Below are 21,272 nucleotides of genomic sequence, written 5' to 3'. Positions count from 1 at the left end.
AGTCCCCTGTAGTCCAGTCTGTAGTCCAGTCAGTCCCGTCGCCTCCCGTCCAGTCAGTCCAGTCGCCTCCCGTCCAGTCAGTCCAGTCGCCTCCCGTCCAGTCAGTCCAGTCGCCTCCCGTCCAGTCAGTCCAGTCGCCTCCCGTCCAGTCAGTTCAGTTCCTGGACCTGCAGCCACAGCACCCAGAGCCAGCTGTGAGCCCTCCTGCTTGTCAGCCAGGGGCCTCCGCGCCCGCTGGCCCGGCCGCTCTCCCGCCAGGGGCCTCCGCGCCCGCTGGCCCTGCCTGTCTCCAGCCAGGGGCCTCCGCGCCCGCTGGCCCTGCCTGTCTCCAGCCAGGGGCCTCCGCGCCCGCTGGCCCTGCCTGTCTCCAGCCAGGGGCCTCCGCGCCCGCTGGCCCTGCCTGTCTCCAGCCAGGGGCCTCCGCGCCCGCTGGCCCTGCCTGTCTCCAGCCAGGGGCTTCCGCGCCCGCTGGCCCTAAAGCTGTGGCTCCGTCACCCCCGGCTCCCGTGCCGTCACCTGGTCCAGCCTCAGCGTCTGCGTCGCCTGGGCCGGACTCAGCTTCAGCGTCTGCTTCGCCTGGGCCGGACTCAGCTTCAGCGTCAGCGTCTGCTTCGCCTGGGCCAGCCTCAGACTCAGCTTCAGCGTCAGCGTCTGCTTCGCCTGGGCCAGCCTCAGACTCAGCTTCAGCGTCAGCGTCTGCTTCGCCTGGGCCAGCCTCAGACTCAGCTTCAGCGTCAGCGTCTGCTTCGCCTGGGCCAGCCTCAGACTCAGCTTCAGCGTCAGCGTCTGCTTCGCCTGGTCCGGACTCAGCCTCTGCTTCAGCTTCTGCTTCGCCTGGTCCGGACTCAGCCTCTGCTTCAGCGTCTGCTTCGCCTGGTCCGGACTCAGCCTCTGCTTCAGCGTCTGCTTCGCCTGGTCCTGCGGCTGCCGCACCGTCGCCCCAGCCACGTTCTGGACGTCATCGCCGGCGCGGCCGCCCGCTGGACCAGCTCAGCGGCCGCCGCCGCCTTCCTCGCGGCCGCCCGCCGGACCAGCTCAGCGGCCGCCGCCGCCTTCCTCGCGGCCGCCCGCCGGACCAGCTCAGCGGCCGCCGCCGCCTTCCTCGCGGCCGCCCGCCTGAACGGTCTCGCCTCGGCCGCCGGCCACGCGGCCGCCCGCCTGAACTGTCTCGCCTCGGCCGCCGGCCACGCGGCCGCCCGCCTGAACTGTCTCGTCTCGGCCGCCGGCCACGCGGCCGCCCGCCTGAACTGTCTCGTCTCGGCCGCCGGCCACGCGGCCGCCCGCCTGAACTGTCTCGTCTCGGCCGCCGGCCACGCGGCCGCCCGCCTGAACTGTCTCGTCTCGGCCGCCGGCCACGCGGCCGCCCGCCTGACCTGTTTCGTCTCGGCCGCCGGCCACGCGGCCGCCCGCCTGACCTGTTTGTCTCTCTGTGGACTCCGTCCCTCCGTCCTGGGCCCCCTCCGCCCTCCCTGTTCTGGTTTTTCTTTCTTTTGGCCGTCGGGTGCCGGCCTTTGGAGGGGGGGGTACTGTCAGGGTTCCTGGGTCGGTGACCCAGTGCTTTCCGTTTTGTTCACGTTCAGTTTATTTCGTCACTTCCTGTTTGTTCCTGTCACCTCGTCTCGTGCCATTAGCCAGATTATGTTCAGCTGTGTACTCACCGGTCTCTCATTATCATCCTCATCAGTCTGTGTATTTAGGTCTTCTATTTCCATTCGTTCTTTGTCGTGTCATTGATGATGTTCGTGTGATGTTGTCCTCCCCGTGTTCTCTCAGTCAGCCAGCCATTCAGTGTTCCAGCCAGTCAGTGTCCGTTCACCCTCTGTTCCTCCACTCCTTATAATAAACATCCACCAGTCTTCACCTACCTGTGAGTCCTGCGTTTGGGTTCCTTCTTCCTCGCCTCCACACAACGCCTGACAGTGCCCAGATTGTGCAGAGGGGTGGCACTAATAAAATGAAAAGCAATGGATGTGGATTTTTACAATTGCATTCATAAATGCAATGCCAAGAATGGATCTGATTGGTCCTACATCCCTCCTGTATCAATATGACAAAAGCAAAACATGCCACAGACATGCCAGTGAATATTTTGGTCTAACTCCCAAAAACGTGCATACGTCATTGAGCTGACGGTACCATGGGAGGAAGCAATTGAGGAAGCATTTGAGCATAAGAAGCTGTGGTATGCCAACTTGGCAGCTGAGGCAGAGGACAGAGGCTGGAAGATCAAGGTGCGCCCGTTGGAGGTGGGATGCAGGGGCATTGTTGGGTAGCCGAAAATGTAATATGTTGACGATTTGTCACCTAGCGTAAAATGTCACGCTTTGGGAGTGAGAACGTGTTGAGGCGAGGAATTAAAAAATGAAGAAATTACACCAGATCTATTACATATTAGTTACTTTAATGTAATTACGTCACTTATCATCTGGAAAATTCTAACACTGCACTGCTAATATTACATTTTAAATTATGCGTTATAATTTTATTGCAGCCGCTTAACTTCCACAACTTAACATAACACAGAAAAAAATAGAGTAATGCAAACATGTTTGGCAGTGAGTCTCGTTCCTTGACCAGAGCAGACTGGATTTGTATGGTGAGTTATTCTTCTGTCAAATGATTGTCAGAATTTTTTTCTTTAAAAAAAAATAAATAAATTCCATTATTAAACTTTATTTAAAAAAAAATCCTGTACCTCCACCTTTATCTCTATATATGGTAAACATTCATAACTGTGTAATACATCCTTAAATATAAGATTTTGTTGCCCTGATTATAAGAACTTAGAAACATGCTTATACTGCTAGTTGAGAAAAAGTGTCTGTCACTTTATTCATTCTGAAACAGTCAGTTAACTTTACCGGTTTAATTAGATTTTAATTAGATTTTATTGTGAGTGTTGAAGTCTGTCATCACCGTGTTGCTTCATTCTAATTCATCCTTTCATTGTCTTGGTTTTACCGTCACGGCACAGCTAGTACATCTCTGCTGCACAAGTCTCTGAAGCTATGAGAGAGATGACACTGATTACTGACAAAAGTATGAATAATGCATGTTGTGCTTTTTTTCACTGTAACATTTAATGTACATTTTAAGAATGTTTGTACTTACAAAAGATGAAATTTCTAATATCGCTCGTTCTTTGGTTTCAAAATTAGATAGTAAGGACACTTTTAGGTGAGCAATCGCTATTTGGGCAGAAAGAAAGAAATGCACATTTAGAATGTAATTAAACCTGCAAACTAAAGTAGTTGAAACATTTGGTGTTTAGCCACTTTTTTCAGAAGTGACACATACAATGAAGGAATCTTTGTATAAATGTGAATTTTTGATATAGTTCTCAAATGGTGACAAACCTATAGCTGAATTACTAGAGGTGGGAGAAAATGTTGAAGAAAGACAGGATCCTGAGGTTGTGGTCACATTAAGTGGTGCAAGTGTTGTACTGTCTGCTGTTGTGAAAGAGATCATAGACAAAGAAGCTGTTATGATATTTATTGAAGCTGTAGCTTTTTGGTAGTGCAGTGGAAACATCTGTAATCAAAATGTAAATGTTTAAAACTGTGTATATATTTCTAGTCTCTGTATTTGTCTTCACTTACATTGTTTACAGGTTGATTTATAGTCAGGACAGCAGTCATTCAATGTCACGCAGATCTCGTCACAGAAACACCCTCTGTTGCAGGAGTCGTCGCGCCCTGGGCAACATAGAGCTGGTGGACCCGAACAACCTGTAGTAACTGTAACACATAAAGACTGATATAAAATATGCACTGTCTGGCAGTATGGGCGAGGTGGACTCCTGTGAGCTCATGCACGGTATTATTTAGAAAGTATTTCTGACTAGCTAGAAAATGTTAACATATTTTTAACAATCAGATCTACGAGGCAAAAGAAGTTTGTATGAGCTTTGTAAGTTAATATTCATTCTTTCACCTTCATTCTTTGGTAAAGTATGAAGTGTTGAAGGCAAGCCTTCTTTCAATTTCTTTAAGGATCCCTCAGGAAAATGAGTGAAAGCCACTGTCTAATGAAACATTTCTAAAGACTGGGAACCTTTGCTCCAGATTACTTTAAAAACTGACAACAAACAAGCTTTGGCTCATTATGACAGGAAATGTGAAGCTTTTAAAGATAGTAATCCAGTGGTACTCAGACTGTGGGGAGGGCCAAATTGGTGGAGAGAAGAGCCAGAACAGGAGGCATGTGGACAAGCAGGGAAAACATATGAGGGGCAGCTAGCTTGAATAAATATGACTTTTTCAGGAAAACAGTAGACGATGCTAGGATTTGGGTTCTGGTTATGTGGTGTTTTTGTCTGTATGTGTTTTTGGTTCCTTTTTGTATAGGTAGGCGGGGCAGTGAGTCACTGAACCTGGCACACCTGTTACTCATCAGCTGCATCCTTCAGAAGTGTTCTTTAGGAGCTACCTGACAGAAGAGTATTGACGTTTTTGGAGAGTCTGTAATTCTACCCCTGCCTGCTGGAGCCGTTGGATTATTTCTGGTGACTGTAAGGAGTTTTGTTTCCTCCCCAGGGTTTTGCCTCGTCTGGTTTGTTTCCGTCTGGTGGTTTTGGCAATAAACAGTACCAAGTAGGCTCTTCAACTCTCTGTAAAGTCTACTTTAAGCTTTTTAGATCGAGTGCACTACCTGCATGTCCCCATTCATACGCTATTGTACATACTTTGTCCTTGTAAAACCTCCCCATCACTGTAAATAAACTGTCTTCACCGCAACTCTGCCTCCGTGCATTCTGCTCCCTGGGTCCATCTGCATTTGCCATAACAGAAGATGGATGATTCATTTTAGGAACTATTTTATTGTTAATGACTGCTAAAATAAGTTTTTTAGCTTCTCATATGGGGCATGCAGAAAAAGTTTAATAAACACTGTCAACAGGCAGACGCATAGCGGGGACAAAAAAAGCCAAGAAAAAGTCTGGGTGCTGAAACATTTTGGCCCAATGTTACCTTGCAATTTACAACAATATTAATTTAATGATTTGAATATACATGAGTGCCTGTGTATAAATACACAAACAATACACACATGCTTTCAATTGTGTAATTTAAGTGATCTAGTAGCTCTGCTTTGGAAGTTCAGTTCATGCTAGAAATGTGTTTTGGAGTTTGTACGTGTTTTGTCTCTAGGGGCCACCGCATATATTTATATATAAACATATATAAATAAACCCACTTTTTTTTACGTTAGTAATTCCTTTTGTGCGGCAACAAAACAACCTGACGAGCCGGATCAGAGCCGAAAGAGCCGGCTCTTTTTAGTGAGCCGAACCGAAAGAGCCGGATCTCTAAAAAGAGCCGGAAATCCCATCACTAATCATATGCTCTCATACTGACATGCCCTTCACAATATTATTCAAGTGTAAGTTTAAAAAAATGAAATTTAGCATTTAGCATTTAGCTTTTTTAATATGATACCCCACCCTCCCCAATCCAGACCCAACGACCACCACCACCCTCTCCAATCCAGACTCAACGACCTCCACCACACCTCTCACCCCCCTTTCCTCCTCCCTGAAACTCAGAATGCACACTGAGAATGTGAGCCGACTATTCCAGAAACAGAAGCCCAGGAAAGCCCCCGGACCAGACAGTGTCTCACCCTCCTGCCTCAAAACCTGTGCTGAACAGCTGGCTCCCATCTTTACTCGCATCTTCAACAGATCCCTGGAGCTGTGTGAAGTTCCCTCCTGCTTCAAACGCTCCACCATCATCCCTGTTCCCAAGAAACCCACCATCACAGGACTGAATGACTACAGACCTGTCGCCTTGACGTCTGTGGTCATGAAATCCTTCGAACGACTGGTGTTAGCCCATCTGAAAGACATTACAGACCACCAGCTGGACCCTCTGCAGGTTGCCTACCGGGCAAACAGGTCGGTAGATGATGCATTGAACATGGGGCTGCATTACATCCTGCAACACCTCGACCGCCCGGGAACTTATGCCAGGGTCCTGTTTTGTGGACTTTAGTTCGGCTTTTAACACCATTGTGCCTGAACTTCTCTCCTCCAAACTCTCCCAGCTCAGCGTGTCACCAGCTACCTGTCAGTGGATCACCAGCTTCCTGACAGATAGAAAGCAACAAGTGAGGCTGGGGGAGATCACCTCTGAAACTCGGTCCTTTAGTATTGGTGACCCTCAAGGATGTGTCCTCTCACCACTACTGTTCTCCCTCTACACTAATGACTGCACCTCCAAGAACTCGGCTGTTAAACTCCTAAAGTTTGCAGATGACACCACTGTCATTGGCCTCATTCAGAATGGTGATGAGTCTGCATACTGGCAGGAAGTTGAGCGGCTGGTACTCTGGTGCAGTCAGCACAATCTGGAGCTGAACACTCTTAAAACTGTAGAGATGACAGTGGACTTCAGGAGACATTCCTCAACTCTGCTCCCCCTCACCATATCAGACAGTCCTTTGTCAACTGTGAAGATCTTCAAGTTCCTGGGTACAACCATCTCCCAGGACCAGAAGTGGGAGACCAACATCAACTCCATCCTCAAAAAGACCCAGCAGAGGATGTACTTCCTGAGACAACTGGGGAAGTACAGTCTTCCACAGGAGCTGCTGATCCAGTTCTACACTGTGGTCATTGAGTCTGTCCTGTGCTCCTCCATCACAGTCTGGTATGGTGCTGCCACTCAACAGGACAGGAGCAGACTGCAGCGGACTGTACGGGCAGCAGAAAGGATCATCAGCGCCCCCCTGCTGCCCTCCATCCAGGATCTGTACCTCTCAAGAACCAGGAAACGGGCAGGGAAAATCATCACAGACCCCTCACACCATGGGGTGTGAGGGGTCTGTGATGCACCTTATGTACATTCTGTAGTATTCATTCCACCTCATTTCATTTCTGTATTTTATGTATATAAGTTTAGATTAGTAATTTATAGTTGGTTTACACAGCTTTGTGTATGTATGTTTATGCATGTGTAATGTATATATAGGCACGTGTGTGTGTGTGTGTGTGTGTGTGTGTGTGTGTGTGTGAGTGTGATTTACATTGCTGTGCTTGAGAGCCACCATCTACCGGAACCAAATTACTTGTATGTGTCTGCACATATACTTGGCCAATAAACATGACTCTGATTCTGATTCTGATTCTGATCACAAGCACAGAAGTTCATAATTAAATGGATAAATTTATTTTAGCTGTAAATTAACATGTGATTTTAATATATATGTTAACTATGTTTATAAGCTTGACAGGACAGAGTCTAAAAGCATCACCACTTTTGCTCTGTATGTAAGACTAAAACATTGGTTTTCTCAGTTGATATTTTGATGGTTTGAACGATTATTCACTTGGATCAGGAAACACATAGCAAACTCTTTTGCTATGTGTGAGACTGTAGGAATGTTATAGAACTATTTCCTGTCTTGTTTTGTTTAATTATAATTTGTGACACCTAATTCAAAATCTTTTTGTAAACTGGTTATGGGTTATCCCACAGATAAGATTTTCTTTGGCGGAGAATCTAGCTAGAAAATCATCAGTGATTAAAAGGATGAATAAAACAGTAATTCCAAAATTTTAGCAGAATAATCAGACTTATTCCACACGGTAGCCCAATCCTAAGAAAACAAAAAAACAACAACCAAAAAACAAAAAAAACCCCCAAAAAAACAAATTAGATGTAATTCTTGACCGGACCTCAATGATCCAATTTAAACCCAGAGTCAATGGAGTTAATCTCAGTTTTTTCAACCTGAGTAAATAAGAGGTGGCTGTACTTTACTGTGTGAGGTTTGCAGAATGTAGGCGTGCACATTACTGTAGCTAGAGGCATTTTCCAAAATATTTGGAGCAACCAGTAATGTGGGTTGGTCTTGAAAATTATTGGTGGTCTACTTTTTCTGTTGCCCTGACACACTATAAAAACAATTACTTAATAATTGGAATTAACTTTTTTGACCAAGAAACAGATTGTAAACTCTTTTCTTAAAAGCAAATTCATTTCTCCGTGCATGAAATGGTGATTGACCAAGTAAAAAAAAGGAAACAACATAAGTAACAATGGTAAACTCGCAAGCATGAAGTTGTTCGAGCGCCTGCTGCCAAGCCAAACAAACCAAACCCCTGGCTCATGCTCAGCGGTACCACTCTCTCCGATGCCGCTGCAGGGAAGTCGGACTCACCTGAGCGGCATCCGCGATCACGTCTCACCGGCTTAAAAATCTGCAATGGGTCCTGGGTTATTGTTGTTGTTGGAGTGTTCAGCTGCAGCCGTGTGTGTAGTAATAAGTCTTCTGTGGTATGTTTACAGAGGCCAACTGGGAAATTAATATTTTCAACACACAATTTATTTTGTCATAATAATACGTTATCATCATAGCCTATATAACCAGAACACTTTATATTATGCAGACTGTCTATGACTGTTGTAGGTGGTGAGCACTGTCAGTAAGCTAAAACAGATTTAAACCCATTGGAGAAACTTCTTAGGAGTTCCCCCAGGGCCATGGAGGTGTAAGAGTCACATCAGCAGGGGATCAGAACGTGTGATCATGACATGGTTTATATGGGGCATGCAGAAAAAGTTTAATAAACACTGTCAACAGGCAGACGCTTAGCGGGGACAAAAAAAGCCAAGAAAAAGTCTGGGTGCTGAAACATTTTGGCCCAATGTTACCTTGCAATTTACAACAATACTAATTTAATGATTTATATTTGGACTATAACTGGAAATGTAGTAATACGGGAGTGACAGGAACACAATTTAAAAAGCAAATGCAAATGAAGAAGAAGGTTTGGCACAACAACAATAAACAATCTGTACCTGTAGGTGCTGAAGTGGTGAGACTTGTTGATGTAGTTGCATCAGTGCTGTTTGTGATTGTGAGGGAAGCAGTTGAAGTGAATGGAGTTATAGTAGTAGAGTTTCCGTCCGGCGGTGTATATGTTGTATTGTCGCTCGTTGCGTTGACTGCAGTGACTAAAATTGTGCTGTTGTCTGCTGTTGTGAAGACTGGTAAGTGAAGATAGGGAAACAGCAAAACTGTTATGAAACATTAACTGTCTATTGACATGGCTACAACAGCACACTTTACAGAACACTGAAAATACACATTTTTTCTTAAGTGATTATATATGTTGTGAAAAAAATGGCTCATTTAGGAAAGGTTGCTGTGGTAATAATGCAAATAAGACACAACATTAAAACCACTGACAGGTGACAAGAATAAAAAAAACATGAATGATGCCTCATTTAAATGAAAAACTAAATATGTTACTCACCGCTGTGAAGAGGCAGCAAAGCTGTCAGAAGTGAGAAGTACATTGCAAACCAGTCCATGACTCTGACTGTTGAGTTGACTGTAGGCAAGAGTGGCACAGTGTCAAATTAGAACAAACTGCGTTACGCAAGAGAGGAGGCATTTTTACTTCCTTGTTGACTCAAGAGACGATAGAGACGGGTGGAAAGTGTTGACTTTAAACTATTCACCAGTTTTCAAATTGTGTTTTTAAAGGCCAAGTAAAATCAGAGTTATGTTTTATAATTTACACAAATTATAAATCAGCTTTTTGGTAAATTCTAAATGCTACTCCCACAGAGACCCACTAGCAGTTAATTTTTTGGTCACTTTAATTTCACCATTACCTACCCTCCTGGTTCCTGGAATGTCAAGCCTGGTGCTTTCTCTTATCAGTGTTTCAGAGATACTTACCCAGTTGAACCTGAAGCCATCCTGCCTTCCTCCTGTCAACCTCTGTCATTCTCATGAGAAGTTGAAAACCAGCTCGAAAAATGAAAAAAACAAAAACAAACAAAAAACAACAACAACAACTGAGCATCCTGGTACTGGTCCACACTGCCACCAGTGCAACCGCCTTAACTTGGAGTACATTAAACAATTTTTCTACTAAAGAGATTTTTTGGTGCCCACATCTGGATAAGAACACAAAACAAGAACATGTTTCAACATGCTCAATCTATGCAAGAAGTGGCCCCAAGTTCCTACAGGACATTTATAAACATTATCAATTTCAAATCATATTACTCAGGTTAAGCATTGGATTTTGTAGCAGGTCTCCCACTAAAAACATACAGATTATCTTCTTTTCCTTTCCATTATTTAAACTCCCCACTTCTTCTGACACTGCTAAGATCCCAGCTAATCATGTGTTCAGGCTCTACAGCATTCCATCCAACAAAAGGCCCACAATTCATCTCCCAGGTTTGGAGGGCTTTTTGTGAAGCCCTAGGTCAAACTTAAAGGGTCAATCAGGAGTTAGGAGTCCCCTGATGTATGGTATCTTCAAACCCATCTTTTTCGACAACTCAACCAGCATGGATGGAATATCCCCAAAGCACACACACTTCCTCTTCTGTAAGCCTTTCTTGTCTCAATGTTTCTCTAGGATACCAGCCAGTTTATAGTCCTCAGACACAAGACTGGCAACAGTGACAGTAAAGACAAATCTTGTAAGTTAATAACGAATCAAGTTACAGGACAGAAATTATCATTAATATGTAAATACATGGATGCTGAAGATGCTGTGGCATTTGTTGTTGTAGTTTCAGTATTACTGCTTCTTGCGTGACTTCTATGAAAGTTAGAAAGGTTGTTTTTGGTTAGAAAGGTTGTATTTGTTTATCATATATGTCAAAGATACACAATGGATATTGAACAGTGGACAGTGGTAGTCTGAGGTTGTGTTGCCAATCAGTAGGGGGGACCTCTGGATGCTAAAATGTTGCTGATGGCTGCTGATGGAAAGAATGGTGAAGATGGGAACATAACAAAACCATTACTTATGGTGAGAGTATGTGGCATCTGATGGCTACCATAGTGGACTTCCTAGAACAGTGAAATAATACACATCACCTTCTGTCATTTCTCTGTTAAAGGAGTATGTTGTGTATACTTTCAATGAAAGTAATAAAAAAAAAAAATAGCACACCAAACAAAAAAAGTCACTATTTTCAAATAGTATATTCAGGGTTTTTTTTTTTTTTTAAATAGAAAAAGGTTAAAAACCTAACAAAAGAATAACGCCCTAAAAATTTAGAAATACTTTATGTCATTTTACCAGATTAACATCAGGTCATGCTTTATTATATTATTCAAGTTAAATTGTTTCTGCAACCTGGATATCAATACAGAATTGGCTTCTAAACCTTTCATCACTTGCATTTAAAAATAGTAAATATGTTTTCATCACATTGACTATGTGCAACTGTGTGCAGCCTCACAGCTCAGTTTCCTGTTATATCAACTTTCATATCAACAGTTTTGTACTTCTGCATATTTAGACTGATCTAATAATTGAAAACTACACAAGCATAACAAATCAAGTCTATTAGGCAAACAGAAGATTGATAATAATGCACAGCAATTGGAATACATACAAAACATGAAGTGAAGTAATGCTAGGATAACCTATCAGAATCAGAACACTTCATTAATCCCAGAAGTAATCAAATTGTCACAGTTGCTCCTAGACAGTAAGTAATACAACAAATTATGGAGTTAAAAAATAGCTCTAATTATAACTATCCCAGTATATTACAAAAAATTAAATATGGCTGACATTGAGGTGTGTGAATGAATATTTGTGTTTCACCTTATTTAACCCTACTGATATGTAGCTGTAACTTTCCTGAACCAAGCAAGAGTGTGAAGATTTAGAAACAAACTAGTTATAAACTGTGTTCAAGGTCATGGCCTACTCTATGTGTCTTCATTATCAGGCCGGTGCCTACATGACTGTGGGGAATGAGCTCCCTACCACTGAACAGATAAAGATTGTATCCACAGGATGGTTTTAAAGGAGCTGTTATTATTTTGTCTGATGGTAATTGACCACTTTGCACAGATTTTAACTTTCTATCTCTAAATCTCAAAAAATCCTTTTTCCACAACAAGGTGCCCCTCTCACCAAACTTCACTTGCTATTTTCTCTGTAGAGGGTGAGCAACTATTGCACTGTGTACTTGTGCTTTAGATGGAGGAATTGTAGGCGAGGGAGAAAGGATTTCCTGTGCAGTTCAGTATTGCTTCTGTCTGTAACTGTTTAGCACATCATGGAGATATCCAGCATTGTACTGTCCAACCTGCCTCTCCAACACCACTTTAAGAGAGTCCAGCTCCCCATAATGTTACTTGCCTTGAGGATCAATTTATTGAGCCTGTTGGCATCTGTGAGTAATTAATTTATTAATTTGACTTCTTGTAGTCTATACACATTATCCACGTCTTTAGGTTAATGGTGTGCCTTTGCCATGTAGATTTATGAAAAATACCAAAACTTGGCAGTACCAGTACTGAGTCATGCTGCTTTTAAATATTAAATTCAAAGAGTCTGCGAAGGATCAGGATCAGATACAAACCAATTCCTGACTGATAAGTCTGGTTAACACACACAGACTCTGGCGCAATGCCAAAGTATAGTTACCTTGACATGCTGTAAACGTGAGGAGATTGCACAGATACATGACTGATTACAGACTGTACACATGTAGGGAGTGCTATTACAGCTACAAATGAATGACAACACGGTGACACAGATTTAATCATTTAGCAGAAAGCCAATCTGTAGCACAGCCAGGTTGTTTTCTGAGTAGACGTTTGTTTTTTTTTTTGTTTTTTTGGCATATCCCATATCCACAAAGTCATTTCAAAATTGATAAGAATTAAAATAAAAATAGTAATTCAAATCCTCTCTGAGGATCATGATTAATTTATTAGATAACTATTAATTTTAGCATACAGTCAGGCTGTCCAGCTCTTTGGATCTTTTTTTTAAACGGCAGCTAACGTTTATCTTTGGCATCCTCCCGTAACAAAAACAGTATCTTTACTGTTGCCAGGATCAGGGCTTTTTATTATCTCAAACACAACACACAAGCTAATGGAATTCACATTTAAAAGTATGGTAATGTATTCGTAAGTTATGGCATGTGCAGTGAGATATGCACTATCTCACACATTTCAACTACCTGGTGTTAAATGTGACTGTTAGTATTATAAAACTGAAAAGCCCATGCTATTAACCTCGAAGCATCGACTTTCAAGCCTCTGATATATATCTTGTATCTTATGTAATTTCAAAAAATTTATTAGTTGTTGAGAATTTTGCAGTTTATTGGCAGAGTATAGCTGGTGCCATATCCTGCCTGCAGTAACTGCTGCAAATGCTATTTCTCAGGTGGGCTTGACGTGTTGAACCTTGAGGACACAGCGCTCACAGTTCAACTGGAGAAGGATGTTGGACAGGAACTGTGAGAGAGGAGATTATCAGTGATTATAAAGGCCCGCCGCATCTGATGCTGTATGATTTGTATTCAGAAATTGTTTTTCCTTACACTGGATATAGCCTCTAAGATCACATCTTTGTTATCCATATCAGAGGATGAAAGTGAAGCTTTTAGATGAAAAGTCACTGCTTGGAAATCTTAAAGCAAGATACAAATAAAAATACACTTATTTAAGTACTGCAGATCTTTGATGTATATAAATGTTAAAATAGATATATGGACATTTCATTGACTGTACCTTTGTCTGAGCTTGTGTCAGTGGAATCCGTGTTTTTGTTGGAAATGCCAGCAGTGTTTCCACTTCCTGGGAAAGATACAACACCCCTGTTATCCAGATTTGCACAGCTGTCTAACAGTCTGTATTCTTAAAAGACTCTATCTAATGATATATAGCAGGTGTGTCAAACATAAAGCCTGGGGGCCAGAATTGGCCTGGCAAGGATTCCAATCCAACCCACTGGATGCCCTTGGAAAACATGAGGGAGGACTTAAATTGTGGACTTTTACCTGTATTTTCATATGTTTTACAACATTTCCTACTGATAGAATAGAATAGGTCTTTATTGTCATTGTACATGTACAACAAAATTGTGGAATTGTCATAAATACCTCCCTTATTAAATCAAAGTAATTATGTAAAAGATAAAGAATTAAATGACAGAAAAGTTCCTGTTTTTTCCACTAGCTATACTAGAAATTTCTAGTATAGGCAGTTTTTTCTTTTTAATGGATTCACAGCAACAAAAAATAGAAAGAAAAGAGAAAAAAAGAAATGCTACAACTACCCAACTTTTAAAATATCTTTAATTGGAGACAATTTGGGATTCCATAGTAGGAAAGTATGTTTCTTGTTTTCTGAATGATGATCTATTACACAGGCTGATATACTGCTGTTAATAATTCCACCTGTGCTTGTCCTACCAATGGTTATGAAAATTTCTGTCATGATATACTGTAGGGTCATTCAAACAATGACCAACCTGCAACAGTGGAGACTGATGTTATGAGATCATCTAAAGGAATAGATGCAGTAGTGCTGCTTTTTTGGCTGGTTGGTGTAGAATCAAAGACTGAAGTTGTTTCGATATCTGCTAGCGTAGCGGTGGTGCCCGCTGTTGCAGTGGAGACGACTGAAGATGTTTTCTTAATTGCTAGTGTAGATGTATCACTTCTTGTGTGGTTGGTTGCTGTAGATATTGGCACTGTGGATACTGAGGCTGTGCTCACATTAAGTGCGGATGCTGCATTGAGCACTGGTGTGGTGATGTTTGTATCTGTATATATTATATTGTTGTTTCCAGTGGCTTGTTTTCTTGTTGGTACTTGGGTCACAACTGTAGCAGAGAAGAAAGAGTTGCATTATAAATATTCAACCCTGAATCCTCAAATTCTTACATGTGTGAATGCAGACCTTGCTATTTTGCACGTTCACTCTCACTTACATTCTGTACAGGTTGACCTGTAGTCATGGCAGCAGTCACCAAATGTCAGACATATCTGATCACAGTAACACCCCCTGAAACAACTGGAGTTTTGTCCAGGGCAGCATAGCACTGGTGGACCTGCACAGTCTGGAAACAGCACACACACCACAGCTTCTGGCATAAAACTGCATGATCAGCATGGCACATATTTGTAACTGTAATTGCAACATGCTATTTCAAAATATACTAGTAATGTATAAAAAATATAAAGTAATGATCTCACAAACGGTAATCAAAAAGATGAATAATATTAAATACAGAATAAATGCAACTGTAATAAATCTGGTTGTTTGTGTGTTGTCAGATTGAGGAATCTCTGAAATGTTTTGTGGACAGGCAACAAGGCTGTTAGGGTTCAGGAGTAAGCAAGGATCACTAAATGGAATGAGAGCAGTGAAAACACTTCATTAGTTCCACATTAGATTGACAGGTGGTGACTGTGGAGGCTATTTGAGTATAATAAACTGATTGTCACGTTCAAGAAACCAGTTGATGTGAGCTTTGGGACATGGAATGTTATCCTGCTGGAAGCAGCCACCAAGATATGGTCATACTCAGGTAGCCTGTGCAGCAGCCTGATCAGTTCATACAAGGCCAGATGGAATCATGCTTTCATTTTGCTTATGTCTAAATGTCACAGTAGAAATGGGACCAGATATCTAATCTTCTGTCTAATTTTGGTGAGCCTCTGAATCATAGAGCCAGTTTTCTGTTTTTAGCTGAGAGGAACAGCACTTGGTGTGGTCTTCCACTTCTGTAACCAACATATTTTTGTGCATTCAGAGATGGTGTTTTTCACACCTTGGCTCTAATGAATGTTTTATTTGAGTTGCTGTTGCCTTAGGATTAGCTCAGTGCAGTCTGGCCATTCTCATTTCACCTTGGACATCAACACGGTATTTTCACCCAGAGAACTGAGCAAAAATCCCTTGAACAGTTTGACTGGATATTTTCATTGGGTATTTTCTTTTATCCTGGAATATTCCCTGTAAACGTAGAGATGTTTGTATAGGAAATTCCAATAGATCAGCAGATTCTTAAAATACTCAGACAGTCTGTCTGCACCAACAACAATGTCACATTCAAAGTCACTTAAATCTCCTTTCTTCCCTATTCTGATACTTGGTTTGAGCATTGTCACCGTGTCTCCATGTCTTCTTGCTTTCTTTGAGCTTTTGCCATGTCTACCAGGTGTGCCTAACAAAGTGGCTTGTGAGTGTACTTGTAGCTTCAGTAGGTGACAAAAATCAAGTTCATTATTGTGGGGTTTAGATATAGGCAGCGTCTGTCGCACTGAACACAATGGCTAATTGTACAAAGATTGTTGTGGGTATTACCTGTTGGTTTAGTAGTTGGAGCTGGTATTTGGGCTAGAAAAATGTAAAGATAATGGCAACAATATAAAAACATATTTATATTAAAGAAACATGTTAAATTTTAAATACATATTCTTAACATACAGTTATGACTTACTTTTTCTTGCCCAACAGGTACCAAAAGCACGAGGACTTAAATACATAGTAATGATATTACTTTCCTGCCAGTTTGAAGGTTCTTCTGCATCTGTACATTGCCAGACTGTAGCATAATGGCCTTTCATCAGCATCAGCTTAAGCACCATGATAGATATTTATAAATTCAGATCTACTCAGTCCATTCCTGAGATATGTATTCGAGCACTAGAACCAGCTAAAGGAGGCTCAGCACAGGGAAGTAAATATCATCATCTGTCACTAATAGCAGCCTCAAGCTCCAAAACGTAAAACTAGTAGTGTTAATGCTTACAAACTCAGTCTAATCTTTACTAGTTAGAATAGTCGCTGTTTTTGTTAGCTACTTAAGTGAAATCCAATAATACCAGAATTATTGAAAATGCATTCACCTATATATCCAGGGGATATGAACTCAAACTATCAGTAACATTAAAGAGGATCCACCTGAAAACACATCAACTAATTAAAAAAATCTAAAGGATCTAAAAGTAGGATCTACTCTTGTTAAAACAGCAGTTTGAAAGTATATATAATGTCTCAAATACATTTTTGTAGTATGAAATAATTGTTCCATAACTTTTTGAAACTCTTAAATAGTAGCCAGTAGGCATAGCTTCACTTACCATCACAGAGAAACCTTAAGAAAAGAAAAATGCACAGAACAAACACATCCATGGCTCTATGTGGTGTTGCAACACTTGAGAATAAGGATTCCACATAAACATGCCCTTATACAGATACAGACGAGCTTTTCAAGCAAGAACAATCCTATTGTTTGCTAGAAAAAAAACGATTACCTTCCTTATCCGTATCATGTTACAGCTTTTGTGTTATTTGTTTTTCCTTCATTTGCGTTGGTGTTCCTGCTGTACTGCAGGTGGTTAATGGGTTGTACCTTAAAAATGTACACGTGTATGCTGCTGTAGCTAAACTTGGGACAACATGGCTGCACACAAAGCAAGACAAATGTCCTTACAGTGCAGTTTTATTAGAGTAGTAAGTTCATCAGAAACCTTCAACAATGCAGGAAGTCAAAAACACCTTATGAAAATGTGATCATTCACCACATACTTTTTAATTTTTTTATATTATCCAATGAGAATAATAGCTCAATTTACATGTAGAGTACAAAGATTATATCAAATATATGTAGAAATAATAAGAAAAAGATAAGTATCTAAACATTCATGATAAAATAGATATGCTGATATTCAGAAAACATAGCCCTAAAAAGCTAGGTAAAGACAACACTTGCTGGCTAACGAAGAAAAGCCAAAATCATTACACTCATCTGTTCTTTTTTATCCATATGGAGTTTTATGTAACTGATAGAGATTAAACTCATCCACATTCAAAGACAGTGTTTCATCTGGCATTCACACTCTCCAGCTCTCTCCAAACTCTTGAGTGCTTCTGGCTATGGTACCATCTGGCTTCATCCTGTCATTTTTTCTCTGAGCATCAAAGTTTCCACACAGGCCTCCCACCTTCCTTCTATAAATGTGTGGTAGAGTAATCTCTGCAGAATAAATATGAGCGTTTAATACATTGTATGAATATGGGAAACGATAAATTATTTATTAGCTTAAAGTGGAATGACACATTAAAGAAATTACATCATCTGCTTTTGATATTGTAAACTGGCTACCTGCTGAATGGTGTCCATTAAACGCCACTGACAAGCCAAAATCAGTTTGTAGGTAGATATGAGAGGAACGCTTCCAGATCTTTAGACCACCAGTCACTGAGACGGGCATTTCCGTTGGTTTTCCATCCACCTGAAGAGGAAAAAAAAATCTCTCAGTGCAATTTAACCCTTAAGAGCCCAGACCTATTTCTACTTTCATGAAAATTACGGGGGTCTTATATCAAATGAATCATATATAACCAAGTCTCTAAGTGTAAAGAGGCAGTGACACCAGTGTCACTGTGGGTCCTTAAGGGTTAATATAACTGAAGTATATGTAGATGTCAATTCTGCTGTTCATTCCTGTATGATTATGTTTGTTGTATGAAGTGAAACATACATTTTTGTTGTGGAAAGCTTGAGTATTAGCTGAAGTCTTTCCTATATTACCAAATACGTACAAGTTATTGAGATTCTATTAGCTTTCAGTACGTAATAGCTAATGTTAGCATGCTAGTGTGATACAATCACAAGCAAAGTACATTATAACACTTACAGTCTTATACTTGCTTAGTTTTAGTTCAGTACCCTTGCAAATTGAGATTCATAGGATTATATTACTCACACACAGACACAATAACATCTAGGCACCGGATAAACATGGAATATTGCCATTACTGTTTTTTACACATTGTCTCTCTTCCTCTGTCTTATACCTACAAATGTTAAAGTGAAAAGAAAAGCGCTATCACACAGCATAATTTAGCACATATAACATCATCTCCCTCGCTACAGTTGTAACACCTTGAAAAGAAAATGTGAAGAGGAGCTAGTTATTTCCCAGACTGACTTTACAAATGTCTGTGTGTAGGTAGCATCACACTGTGCCACAGTAAAATGCTAAGAAGTTAATGTGTTAATACATACGATCAGTTTCCGATTCTTCTTGAACTCCACAGTGTGATTGTACACTCTGATCTTAAGCTCTTGTAATCTGTGGTGTTCATCATGTTCTTTGCTGTCATCGTCATCATCGTCATCATCGTCATCATCATCATCATCATCATCATCACCTTCCCTGCTCTTCTGCTCTTCTTCACTGCTGCTGTCATTTTCATGCTGACTATCACCGCCCTGATCTAAGACGGGCGTGTTGATGCTTTCAATGTAGATGTCTGGAAGGTTGTTTGGCAAGTTGCTGGTCCTCACCAGCACATAAGAGTGTTCACCCTCAAAGTTATGCTTCATTTTATCAAATGTTTTATATTCAGGGTCCTTCTTGATCGTACACTCATCGAAGCCTGTGGGGAACAAGAAGAGCAGTTAAATAAATAGGAACAAAAGCATAGTTTAGGTACATTGCAGGCATGTAGACTACCTGTAGACTGGCAGTAATAATTGCCCTTTTCATTTTGAAGGCAGACAGCATTTCCATCACACTCATCTTCATCATCACAGTCAATCTTTCCTATTCCGTCATCCTTCTCACATTCACATTTCTGACTGCAGTGATCTGTGTACCACTGTTCATTGAACTGAAAAGACACAGACAGTCAACATACCACATGACCACATGCTCATTTTCAAAATTGTCCATATTGTCAATTTGTCTTACTTGGTGTTTGGTGCCATTCTTGTCCACACAGCCACATTGTTCCAGAGGCACACAGATCTTCATTTTCATGACAAAGCCATCATTGCACACACATCCAGGAACACAAACCTCATTGTCACTACAATGTGGTGGGCCATTCAAGAATAAACAGGTTGGACTACATGCAGGGACACAAGTGGTATAGTGACTATACCGTGGGCAAGATGGTGCTGGGGAAGGAAAGATGTATAGAGTTGGAGGACAGATATATCCTCAGTTATAAACTTCAAATGACAGAAAAACAAAATAAAAAAAAGTTTTTGTTATATATTGAAAATGTGTTTGTTAATCCCAAAAAGTTGATTCTGTTCATCTGGATGTATCATTTTCATTGGGAGCAACACTGGATGATTGAGCATGCATCAAGACATGTGCTTGTTATTGTCTTAAGCTTAGAACTGACATACATGCACAAACATAACATGACAGCTACTGTATACATTTTAGGAAACCCAATTCAATGTTTCAATTTGTTTTTTAACTGTAGACACGCAAAAAGAACTTACTTGGTACCGTCAGGGTTGTTTGTTGCGGTCTTGGTGTTGTTGTAGATTGCGGTTTATTAGTTGTGGGCTGGGGTCCAACTGTGGTTGATGGTTGTGGCCTAGCTGTTGTTTCCGGCTTTTGTTGAGTTGTTGTTGATGGTTGTGGCCCAGCTGTTGTTTCCGGCTTTTGTTGAGTTGTTGTTGATGGTTGTGGCCCAGCTGTTGTTTCCGGCTTTAGTTGAGTTGTGGTTGATGGTTGTGGCCCAGCTGTTGTTTCCGGCTTTAGTTGAGTTGTGGTCGATGGTTGTGGCCCAGCTGTTGTTTGCGGCCTTGACTGAGTTGTAGTTGTTGTTGGATTGACCAATTCTGTAACAATATTTCACAGTCCGGTCTGTCATTTAGATTGTCAGATAGTGTTTGGACTGCACAAATTATAGTTAGGACATTAGGATTACCTGCACAGTGCCCATGATAAAGTGACACATCATCTATTGCCACATCAGACTGAGTATTCGAACCTCTTCGTCCTTCAAATATAATCTAAAAGTAAAGAGGTTACTGTTACATGGCACTATACTTGTCATGGTATACAGAGTGATTAGGTTACACTTAAATTAAAAGTATTGGACTGTTATTTATTTGCAGTGCAGTTTTCCAACATCAGATAGGTCTAATAAAGAAATGTCTCTGATAGGTAACACACCTGGAAATTGTCTGTTGCTGTAATGTCCACCTGAGCCAGGTGCCACATATTTCCTTGGTCATTCTGCTTCCTCCAAACCTGATTGGCTATTCTGTTTTGGAGCAGGTAAACATGGAGGCCCATTGTGTCTGCTGAGCCGTACATATGGTACCAGAACTGCAGACACTGAGGTCCAGAGTTAGAGCACTCAGAGCTGATGAAACGCGCTGTGTCTCCATATGATGCACTGTTGGCTTCAATGTAAAGATAGTGGCCACCTGAATAGAGACATACATTTTTAGACAATAATATTGAGAATGATTCAGTAAATTACACATGTTCAAGTCATTTACATGGTTAAAAGTGCTTGTTAAATTTCTTTGGTTCGACATTTTTCACATTAAACTGAAAATAAAGGGGAAAAAACCTACAATAAAACAAAAATAAAGAAATAACTAACGATCAAATGGCTTTAACAATGCACCTATGGTTAATAATAAACAGAAAATTAGTGTGTGGTTTACTTATTTTTTTCCTGGAAATAACTGTTTCTGGCTT

The 21,272-nt window shown here is 41.2% G+C and overlaps 2 protein-coding genes across 2 annotated transcripts in view; both read right to left on the bottom strand.

The window, feature by feature from the left end:
* Nucleotides 1–2,943: 2,943 nt before the first annotated feature.
* Nucleotides 2,944–9,323, bottom strand: LOC118453906 (uncharacterized). The gene is made up of 6 exons (XM_087831325.1): nucleotides 9,266–9,323; nucleotides 8,808–8,996; nucleotides 3,603–3,740; nucleotides 3,357–3,452; nucleotides 3,112–3,188; nucleotides 2,944–3,006 (listed from the first exon to the last, which is right to left on the bottom strand). Exons 1-6 carry the CDS (start codon nucleotides 9,321–9,323, stop codon nucleotides 2,944–2,946), a joined length of 621 nt encoding a protein of 206 aa, XP_087687451.1.
* Nucleotides 9,324–17,316: 7,993 nt separating this feature from the next.
* The window catches only part of LOC102789372 (uncharacterized), a 29,877-nt gene continuing 25,921 nt past the window's right edge, over nucleotides 17,317–21,272 (bottom strand). Inside the window, exons 35-42 of the mRNA XM_087832049.1 lie at nucleotides 20,736–20,992; nucleotides 20,488–20,572; nucleotides 20,054–20,398; nucleotides 19,509–19,717; nucleotides 19,272–19,428; nucleotides 18,821–19,194; nucleotides 17,915–18,044; nucleotides 17,317–17,785 (exon numbers count right to left, since the gene is read on the bottom strand). Coding sequence (XP_087688175.1) covers nucleotides 17,643–17,785; nucleotides 17,915–18,044; nucleotides 18,821–19,194; nucleotides 19,272–19,428; nucleotides 19,509–19,717; nucleotides 20,054–20,398; nucleotides 20,488–20,572; nucleotides 20,736–20,992 — 1,700 coding nt within the window. The 3' untranslated portion in view covers nucleotides 17,317–17,642. The remainder of the gene's footprint in view (nucleotides 17,786–17,914; nucleotides 18,045–18,820; nucleotides 19,195–19,271; nucleotides 19,429–19,508; nucleotides 19,718–20,053; nucleotides 20,399–20,487; nucleotides 20,573–20,735; nucleotides 20,993–21,272) is intronic.

Source organism: Neolamprologus brichardi, chromosome 18 (genome assembly GCF_056152115.1).
Source record: "Neolamprologus brichardi isolate AB-2024 chromosome 18, ASM5615211v1, whole genome shotgun sequence".
In the NCBI taxonomy this organism is placed as follows: Eukaryota; Metazoa; Chordata; class Actinopteri; order Cichliformes; family Cichlidae; genus Neolamprologus; species Neolamprologus brichardi.
The sequence above is the reverse complement of the archived record's forward strand: the minus strand, read 5'-3'. Positions and strand labels throughout refer to the sequence as shown.

What these genes read in the sequence shown, in the direction of transcription:
- LOC118453906 (XM_087831325.1), bottom strand. Translation starts at nt 9,323, where the DNA reads ATGGACTGGTTTGCAATGTACTTCTCACTTCTGACAGCTTTGCTGCCT. An exon ending in TTTGCTGCCTCTTCACAGCG is followed by an intron (nt 8,997 to 9,265) that starts GTGAGTAACATA and finishes TTCACTTACCAG; the next exon opens with TCTTCACAACAGCAGACAAC. An exon ending in TAAATCAACCTGTAAACAAT is followed by an intron (nt 3,453 to 3,602) that starts GTAAGTGAAGAC and finishes CTTTCACAACAG; the next exon opens with CAGACAGTACAACACTTGCA.